We start from the raw sequence: 10,397 nt of genomic DNA on the forward strand, positions 1-10,397 counted from the left end.
CCACTGGTCACCTGCCAAAGCCTCCTCCTCCTCCTCCTCCTCCTCGGCCGGACTGCCCACCCCCTCTGGAGGTCATCACGCTCTTCATGCTGATTAGGTTTGAATGAATAGCGGCCTTTGTTCGGCTCCGGTTCCCACGACCCGGCATTCGCCTGGCAGTCGCGTGGCTCTAAAACAGGGGCCCTCGCTTAAAGGTGTGGGGGGGGGGGGGGGGGGCATTTGGTCAATCTGACATCTGCTCTGTTAACAGTTAACAGCAGATGTCTGACATTTGAAAACACGGACAGTGATCAAAGCCGGATAAATAGGCTGGAAGAAGAAGAAGAAGAAGAAGAAGAAGAGAGGTGTGCTGTGTTTGACTGTCCTGCTGCAGACAGCTGGCATGAAGGGTGTTAGGTGTTGTTTTAATGGGCTACTTAGAAATCAGAATTAAAATAATAGCCTATTAACAGGTGACACAAATGATTTGAGACGCATCTTCCGTGCAGGCAGGCCTGCGCTGCGTCGCTGTGTTGGATCGACTCTCCAGTGATTTGTCGGTCTATTGTGTCCCTGTGAGCTCTGAGGGAGGAGGCTTGGCCTTTTTGCAGGTAGTGTAATGTTGCTCCTGAAAAGAATAGTCGAGGGGCTCCCCGGAGTAAAGCACTGGTAACTGCACACTCTTGTTCATCCCTGGGAGAAGAGGAAGCTGCAGTTTTTTTTTTGTTGGGTGGAGGGGTGAGGGGGTGGGTGGAGGGTAGTGCATGGTTTCAGGCTGGACATCTGTCGCTTGCGAGTATTTTTTTTTTTTTTTTTCTAGGCCGGGTCTCTCGGTTGTTGAATGGAGCCAGTGACCTGTCAGTCTTGACTGATGGGACCCCGTGTGTGGGAAAATCCCGCAGCCAAAGAGTTGGAGCATTCACATGCTAATTGCGCCAGATAAATAAGAGGGCAGAGCCGCGCGGAGGGCCCTAGAGACGCGCTGAGATTCGGAGTGGAGGAGGCACAAAGCGCACAGACACCCGGGAAGAAACATGACTGCTTCATCCGTGGCGCACAACGTGGGGAAACATCCCAGTGCCAAGGAGGAGAGAAAGGTATTTCACTCGTGGATACACTCTAGATCGAGTTCTTCCTTTAGGATGTGGGCCACGCTCACTCCAGCATGGTGCCTCACCCTCCATGTTTTCTTTACAGCTGAGGAAGCCGCTCATTGAGAGGAAACGACGAGAGAGGATAAACAATTGTTTGGATCAGCTGAAAGAAACCGTGATCGGAGCCTTCAGACTTGATGTGAGTATTTTCCCCTCACGTGTGTCGCCTCCCCCACGAGTAAACACCGGAGGCTGAATAACTTCAAGGCTGCTCGTCTCTCAACAGCAATCCAAACTGGAGAAAGCCGATATTCTAGAGATGACAGTGAAACATCTGCAAAACATCCAGAGTAATAAACTCAACGGTAAGGAACTTGGCTCTGTGTACATTATAGTTTTTATTGACATCTGCAATACTGGCTGTTACCTCACTCATTTCTGTTATTCCTGGGGTCAGTATCTTGAGATCTCTTGACCTAGTTGACATTAGGCTCCAGAGAGCAGCATCAGCACATAACACAGAACTCACGTATCTTCAGCTGTAAAGTGACGATTAGAGGAGGGTTGTTATAATATGTTAGTGAAATTACTGATGGAGATCACTGATGGGAAACAGCATCAGTTGAAGCTGGGTGCATGTTGTGTTGTCACCAGCAGGGGCTGCTATAACTTCACACCTCCTTCCTTCCCTCCTGCAGACCCCACATTAGGCCTGGAGGCCCAGCAGAAGTACAGCACCGGGTACATCCAGTGCATGCACGAGGTCCACAACATGCTGCTCACCTGTGACTGGATGGACAAAACTCTGGGCTCCCGCCTTCTCAACCACCTCCTCAAGTCCCTGCCCAGGTCCACCGATGAGCGTCCCCTCCAGCCCACACCCAGACATGACGTCCCTCCTCCGGCCAGCCCGGGCACGGGCTCCCCCGGCACACCGCTCAGAGGAGACCCCCGCGCCGGGAGGCAGCTCCAGAGAGAAGGGCCTGCCTGCCATGTGGCTGGGCACCGAGAGAGGCCGGGACTCCACAGCTCCCACCTGGGGATGCTGGAGATGTGGAGGCCCTGGTGAACTGGTGGATTAATGATCTCCATTTTGTTAGACCATCCTCTGTTATGTATCTTATAGATATGCTGCTCAGAAGACAAACGTGGGGCAGTTTTGTTCCAGTGATTATTATTGTAGGTGTGCTATAATGATTCTATACAGACCTTTTCTCAGTACTTCCCTTCAGAAGTCGACTTCTTGTAGCCTGCATTATAGAAGGCTCTTATTAATCTTTCATGTATTTATTGTATTAACAGCTTTATTTATTTGATATTATAAGGCATGACTTTGCTTCTTAGACCACTTGCTTGGCATTGCATAGATTTTTATGTCTTCCTCCTTTGCTGTATGATTAACCCAAACATTAATATTAATAAAACTTATTGTACACTCTTGACATTTTATTCAGCTTCATGAGTCATGTGCCATTGCTCTTGTCAGTTATGTTTTGGGATGAGCCCCTGGCATATAACAGCTTCCCTTGGTCTCACAAGGAGACTCAAACTGTTTACTAATCAGGTTATTTGGTATAATTATACAAATATAGCCACGGAAATATAATTAGCAAATGAGGCCTGTTTAGGTGTTTATTACAACAGTCAGCCTGGATTTCTACCATAAAAGAAGTTAGCGTCAACAGTCCTGTACCTGACAAAAACAAAAGATATTAGCCTACATTTTATGGTCAGTTAACATTTTCTGAGAACAATTTTAAAGCTGCATAAAATAAATTTAAAATCAAGTCAGTAATGATGGATAAAAATGGGTCCCTCGCAGTGATAAAGCCTCATAAGACCCAGTTCTGCTGCTCAGTGCATCTTTTTAATTCATTGTTTTAATGGCCGCAACTGCAAATACTGAGCAGCTCAGTCTCGCCATGTTTCCAGCAGCAGCAGACAGGTGTTTTCAGTAAATACTCAGATAAACTCACTACCTGCCCAGCAACAAGTGTCAGACAGACAAAGTCAGCAGCTCTCTCATGGAGAAACCCAACTAGATGCTAGCGAGACCAAACAGAGCTAAAAGGGGAGTGAATGTACAGCAGCCATTTTGTCATAGTAATCAAAGCACACGTGTAACAACATCAACTCTGTTCTATTTGAGTGTGCCAGTGTGCACAACCCCAGGACCCTGAAACTGAAGCAGCTAAATGGAACTCAGCCGTCATTCATTTTATTATATACACCTGTGCTTTGTCAACATGTCTTCCATGAAAAAGGCGTAGCTGTTCAACATCTGTTTGCTAGCTAACACGTTAGCAACAACAACTTTATATGTTGACAGTATGTCAGGGGTTTAGGAGTTTTTCTGCCCCCTAGTGACGAAAATTGCAGCTTTAATTAAAGGGCCAGTGATCTGATTCACTTTTAGAGGTGTAGTTTCAGTTCTGTGATGCCCAGTGAATACAATGGAGGTGAAGGGCATTTCATTTGTGGTGCTCAAAGCCATTTTCACAGAGGACATGTCAAGAAAAGCACAGGCATGAATAATAAAATGAACAATGCCTGAATTCCACACTGTTCAGGCTCCTTGGGATACTTGAATAGAACAGAGCCATCGTTAATGTTATTTGCAGCACCTGTGCTTTTCCTACTAAAGGGACTATTTCTTTGGTAGGAAGTAGTTCCAAAGAAAACTGCTCACAGTGATGTCTGTGGATGATCCTGAGCAACCAGGACATCGCTGCTGGTGAGACATGCTGCCTTTGAGTTCTTCCAGTTTCATCTTTTGATGCTTTTAGCGCCACCAATGAAACTCCGTTCACCTCCATTGTATTTGGGGTGATGACAGAAATCTCAGAGACTGGTCTCTGAAAACCTTGGCCTTCAAACTCAAACTATCTGTATCACCAGAGACCAACACTGTAAACCCTCTCATCATGGCCTGCCAACACACGTATTCTCACGGAGGTAAAACATATAAATATTACTATTAACTATAATAATAATAATAATAATAATTAGTAATACGTATTTTTGTGATTGAGAGGACAAGACAGCCGTGTCAAGGTTGACCTAACTGAATAATGAGTAAAGGGTGTCTGAGACAGGGACTGGATACTACATAGAGATTTTATATGACACTGACACTTTGCTTTACTAGTTTTATTAAAAATAAGTTGGATAATCAGATAAGGAACCCAGTGAGGTTTGGGAGCACTTTATAGCTTCACTGAGGATGTAGTCTAACTGCTCAAAGCGAGTGTTCTGCTACATTTACGTTTTAATAAAGATGCAAATCATCATTGGGTGTGAGTAGAAACGTGCATATGGCCCATTCTCCCGCTATTATTGCCGTTATGATTGGCCGCCACATGGAGCCAGGCGGCGGGTCTGAAGAGAGGGAGAGAGGGGGACGTCTGGTCCCTCAGCGGAGCTCACTAACAAAAGCGAGCCGGGACAGCTGCTCTCTCCACAGTCCACACCATTAAAGATCTGGAACAGGGATCTGGGGGTGGCGAGGTGCCAAAAAGCCCTCCACTTGAAGGGTCTGAAACTCTTCCTTCATTTGGGACACCAGAGTTTTGTGGCGCTTTTTGCGGAAATGCTGCGCAATTGTGGAAATAGGAGAACACCTGAAAACACAGCATTGTCTTTACCTGGAAGGTGGCACAGATGCCTGCGTGGTCCTTTTTCGACCAGACAGAGCTGCTCTATTGTGAGGGTCATTTGCATGATAATACCGCGCACAAAACACGTAGAATAACGAGGGCTGAGCGCCCTTATTAGACATAAACAAACAGTGTGCGCGCAAAGGACTAAAGCAGCACATCCATGAAGTCCAATACTGAGAGCACACGTACCAGCATCATTTAATTCTCAACAGCCCAAATGTTGTTTTAAAGGGTGACAACTTGATGATTTTAAATGTTTATACAAACACCACATTGCAATACAGCACGAATGGTGCAGCAGAACCGACCAGATCTTCTAGACTCTCTCAAAGCAGAGCAGGCGACGTGAGAACGCAGTTGCACACAAATCAGAAGTCACCAAACAACGGGGAGAACAAACGAGGCGCAGGCTAACACCTGTCGCTTTCTTTGGAGAAGGGCCCTTAATTCCCCCGGCTGATTCAGTTTGGGCCGAGGGGCCGCCAGCAGCAGCTGCCAACTGAAGGCATCGCGTTACATCCGCCAAACAGCCGGGTAAATCTGCTGAGGCTCGGACACAAAGGCCCGCAGAGCGACGAATGGGTAGGGCGCAAAACAGACAGACAGCAACGCTGAGGATGCTCTGACGCGTAAAAGTGGTCAGAACATTGCTCAACAACATTAAATACAAAATACTGTTTTGATGTCAGCCGAGTATATGTTGTATACACTGGATGTATATCACAGCTCACCCTTATATACAACATAATAACCCCCAGGCTCCACCGAACAGATATGAGACGATGTATCAGAGTTTTATTCATAAAATAAAAGTGTGCCACTCGAACAACCTGCATGTTAATGGATTGTGTACAGCTGATCGGGGGCACACAAAGTTGATTAGCACCAACTGAGGGGGGGGAAACAGAGCGGTCGGTCCCCTAACCCAACAAACTGTCTGATTAAAGCCCATCCAGCTCCTCGGGGCGCGGACCGGGGCTGACCGGAGACAAAGGGAGTGGGCGCTCATTGGCTCCGGCCGTGTGCGCTCTGTTGTCCCCCCGCGAGAGCGGCTCAGCCCCTATTCACATGTTAATAAGCCCCTATAAATACTAACAACAGCCACTCAGCGCCAGCAGCACGTCTCGCTAGGATTGCACAATAAACACAGGGCGCCTCGCCTCGCCTGCGAGTTTGTCGATTTTTTTTGTTTCTTCCTGAAACCGGTTCCGTTTGCCAGCTGCTGCCACTCGGGAGGAATAAGCAGCAGCGGGAGAAGCCTCAGAAGCGGCGATCCGACCAACATGGCCCCCTCGGCTCGGCCCAGCAACACCGGACTGGATATGGAGGAAGATGAGTCCGACTACGGGATTCAGAGAGCGGACAGGAAGGTACCCGCAGCGGGGCTGTTGGGGGGATAACAGGCACTCCTGGCGGTGACGCACTTGTCAAACTGCGGAGCTGTATGCCGAGAATGTTTAGCTGAAGAGAAAAATATTGATTGTATCAGGTAACCACTAAGTTTGTGTCTCTGACCGATGTGTGATCTCTGTGTCCCCGCAGACCAGGAAACCTCTGGTGGAGAAGAAGCGGCGAGCTCGCATCAACGAGAGTTTGCAGGAGCTGCGGACTCTGCTGGCAGATACTGACGTGAGTACCTCAGCTCACCTGTCCCCGTGGTAGGCCTGCACACACAGGCAGATTCAGGTTCTGACGGAGCTCTACTGGTTGTTTCCTCAGTTTCATTCCAAGATGGAGAACGCAGAGGTGTTGGAGATGACGGTGAAGAAGGTGGAGGACGTGCTAAAGAACCGAACCCAAGGTCAGCACAACTTACACTCTGTTCATGACTACAGACCTTTTAAATATCTTCAGACCAGATCAGTATGCGACCAAACAGGTGGAATGAGCTCTAAATCCCAGCTGATGTCCACTCTGATGTATTATGACGCTGATATCACAAAAAAATAGTTCCTAACGTTACAATTGAGAACATTTCCCCTTTGGATAAGTTGACAAAAGGATTGAGGGATGCTGTTGATGTGTTTGTATACTGGAAGTTCAACCTGTAATTTGGAGCAGTAGTTCCCAACCTCAGGACCCCCCCCCACATGAGGCGTACAAGATAAATGTCAGGGGTCACGAGGCGTTTAACAGAAGAGGAAAGCAGGGAAAATTTAGATTTAGGGGTAAAAATCATTCTGATTCTCACCTGGATAACCAGGAAATTATTTGAGAAATGCCGGCTGGGACTGCTAGCGGTCCAACTGCAATAAGGAAAAGTCATTTCAAAGTCTGTCTCTCTCCTTCCACAGAGACAGACGCACTCAACCGAGAAGCCAGCGAGAGGTTTGCGGCCGGCTACATCCAGTGCATGCACGAGGTCCACATGTTTGTGTCCAGCTGTCCTGGGATAGATGCGACGGTGGCAGCGGAGCTCCTCAACCATCTGCTGGAGTGTATGCCCCTGAACGAGGACCACCTCCAGGACGTGCTGATGGATCTAATCACTGACACTTCTGGGAGTAACGGCAGCACTTGGCACGGAGGAGGCGGAGGCGAAGGGCTCTGCGAGACTCTGGCTTCTCCTGGAGGAAGGAGTCTCTCCAGCGGCTCGTCCTCGGCCCTCTCCCCGGCCCCCTCCACCACGTCCAGCGAGGACCTGTGCTCCGACCTGGACGAGACCGACAGTGAGCACAACCAGAGCTCCACTGAGGGCTTGGAGAACAGGGAGGCCCTGAGCGTGCCCACCATGACCTACCCTCGGTCTATGTGGAGACCCTGGTAGGGGTCTGGGGTTTGGATGGGATGCAGTTGGGACATGTTGAAGCAGGGTTTGTGGGCTTTCTTTGAAGATGTGACACTGGGCCTCTCACTGGAACGGACATTTCCAACCTACTCCACATCAACACTTTGCGAACAGCCATTTTTGGTGGTGTACCTTACGTTTCTGCAGATAACTGGCCGCACGCATGGATTCAATAATCAGATCTGTTTCTTTAAGACCCAGAGAGACCAGTCTGTCCACTGACAACAGCCTTTTTGTGGAGTCCACAGCCTTTCCTTGGCATTCTGGGAAATGTAGGAAATCACTGAAGTAGAAGTTGAAGGAACAACATTTCATCAGCAAAACACCCCTGAAGTTCTTTGGATATCACCGACAAATTGAGTGTTACAGGGTGGAGTTTTCCTTTATCTCATTAGAAAGCCCCTGCAGCTCGGGGCCTCCTGAAAGTACTCCCCCCTTTTCCTTTTCAGGAGTGACTCCCTGGCTTCGAGTCCTCTGTTGTGACTTTGCGTTACACCTGGAGAAAGATGAAACCTTTCCTCTCGGCATTCACTTAAAACCCAACAAAGGACAGACGAGGAACAGCTCACGCTCGCCCTGTTTTGTGTCAATAACTCTGTGTATATAGGATCTGTATGTGGAGAAAAGCTCTTTTAGAAACCGAGAAGTTTGGCAATGATTAATATAAATATTTCTATTGTATTTCATAAAGGCCTGTAGTTTATTGGACCAGTAGCCTCCTTCAGAACGACCACTTTATGTTGTAACAGTGTTTTAGAAATGCAAGTAAAATGTCTGAATTTGCTAAATAAAATAATGGAAGTCTACAGCTGTTGTCTGACTTGACTCAATGTATTATAACTTAAAGAAAAAAAACATGGGTGAAAGGGATTTGTGAGATCAAAAGCATTGTCAGGGAATGTTTAATTTATTGTTGAAAAATGACTTTTTTCACTGCCGTTATCTTAAAGGACGCCAGGTTCATTTGTGATCGAGGCCAATAAGCTGTTAAGAGACTGAAGTTTGATTGCATAAAGAAAAAGAAAGCAGTTGTTTCTCTGCTAACCATCAATAAATGGCCTTTGGTGCCACAGGCTGAAAGTAACCATTAAAACAGAGAATCACCGGTATGCTCTCCTCTTCCTATGAACACCTCCGTCCCTCCTCACCACCAGGACGTGAGAGAGTCGCACCTCTGCCAGCGTCTCCACTCGCACCTCAGATACAATGAGCACATTAACAGGGGGCTGTTAGATCCTGTCTGGACGGTCTGGACCGGCCATCAACCTACAGGACATGCTCCCTCAGCTCACTGGAGAAGATCACTGTCTGTTGTCAGATGATGTTGGAGTCTTGTAGGCATAATTAACTAAGCCGGGAGGAGGAGGAGGAGGAGGAGGAGGAGGTGGTGGGTGTTCACAGACTGGACCTGGGTGTGAACGTTGGAGGAGACACGGTGATCAAAGCAGCGACCATTTGACAAAAGAGCGTCAAAAGACACCAAGGACCAAGGATACAAGCCGGCTCAGAGTCTTCAAAGGGACCCACACACACACACACACACACACACACACACACACACACACACACAGGTGGTCTTTCAGCATGCAGCCGATTTACTGTTGAGTTTAGTCTTCAACAACTCACATTTTAAACTTTTTGATTGTAAAATATTAAAGGACAAGCGAGACATTTTGGGAAGCGTGTTCATTCGCTGTTCATCTTGTTGAGAGATGAGAAGATCCACATGTAGCCTACTTTCATATCTGTCCTATTATAATGATTTAGCCAACAGCTGGTTAGCTTAGCATAAAGGTTGGAAACAGGGGGGAAACGGCTAGCCCGGCTCAGTCCACCTACCAGCACCTCTACAGCTATTGTTTAATCTGTACAAAACCTGAGATATAACGTGTCAATCAATGAGCATTAGCGCTTAGTGCTAAGCTAACCATCTGCTAGCTGTAGCTTTAAGCACATTTCACCAGCAGTTCCTAGTTTAACATCCACATGGAACAATTACGTCTTCGGTCATCCTATTTTCGGCCTTTAATGCTTAGTCCCTGAAGACACCAGTATTTGTAGTTCTGGACCGCTGTGTAATTTGAAACCCTATGGTGTGTCTGTTTGGGTATATGAAAGGAAGCAGGTGGGTGAATGGGTGTGGATGCTGACTTCAAGGACCCTCAGCCAAATTAAATTACTGTCACAGCCCAAATATGTCTGGTTAAAGCAACACAACACTGAACTGGAACCTGGAATAAAGCCTTTAAAGGATGAAGCCAAAATGTAACTGCTGGAAATTCATTGTTTTATTATTGGAAATAAGGCAAAACTGTTTGGATATTATATGAAATTGTTTGTTTTGGGTAGGACACATGTAGACACAAACCTCCATCAAACCCCTGCATGTCACCACAATCTGCTCGCTGAAAACGAAAGATGAGCCGAGCACGTTAGCAGATTTAGTGGGAGGAAAAGGCAAATCAGACAGGAGGGAGGGAATCAGCTGTGGGCTTGTGACTGTGCATATGAATTCTGAGGTTAAAGGTCGGTGCAGTGCGACAGTGGGCGTGAGAGCGATTCAACGGCGGAGGCAAGCATATGGCCCCGTAACAGATCCCCCGGGGGAGCCCTGACATCCCGGGGTGCCTCTCAATTGTCTTTGACTTTGAGAGAACAACCGGCAGCAGCATGCAGGACACAATACACTGGAGCACACTCAGCAGTTTCATCTGACTTCTTTGGCATGACATAGATCTAAAAGAAAAGAACGATTCATTCATCAGTACAACCAAGTCTTCTGTGTGAGTCTGGAGTACCCCCTTAACTGCATCCAAGAAAAAGGAGCTCCTCCCATAGAAAGACTCATCACTGTATTATCAAGTATAACAGTTGATA

General features: G+C 47.3%; 2 protein-coding genes across 2 annotated transcripts; both read left to right on the plus strand.

Moving 5' to 3' along the window:
* The first annotated feature begins 1,013 nt into the window (after window positions 1–1,013).
* her8.2 (hairy-related 8.2) lies at window positions 1,014–2,142 on the plus strand. Its single transcript, XM_070906499.1, has 4 exons — window positions 1,014–1,076; window positions 1,177–1,272; window positions 1,360–1,438; window positions 1,772–2,142. The coding sequence occupies exons 1-4, from the start codon at window positions 1,014–1,016 to the stop codon at window positions 2,140–2,142; spliced, it is 609 nt and encodes a 202-aa protein (XP_070762600.1).
* Window positions 2,143–6,014: 3,872 nt separating this feature from the next.
* Window positions 6,015–8,411, plus strand: her13 (hairy-related 13). The gene is made up of 5 exons (XM_070906201.1): window positions 6,015–6,102; window positions 6,275–6,361; window positions 6,452–6,533; window positions 7,027–7,236; window positions 7,306–8,411. Exons 1-5 carry the CDS (start codon window positions 6,016–6,018, stop codon window positions 7,497–7,499), a joined length of 660 nt encoding a protein of 219 aa, XP_070762302.1. The 5' UTR covers window position 6,015; the 3' UTR covers window positions 7,500–8,411.
* Window positions 8,412–10,397: the final 1,986 nt, after the last annotated feature.

The sequence above is a fragment of the Enoplosus armatus genome, chromosome 5 (genome assembly GCF_043641665.1).
Source record: "Enoplosus armatus isolate fEnoArm2 chromosome 5, fEnoArm2.hap1, whole genome shotgun sequence".
NCBI lineage: Eukaryota > Metazoa > Chordata > Actinopteri > Centrarchiformes > Enoplosidae > Enoplosus > Enoplosus armatus.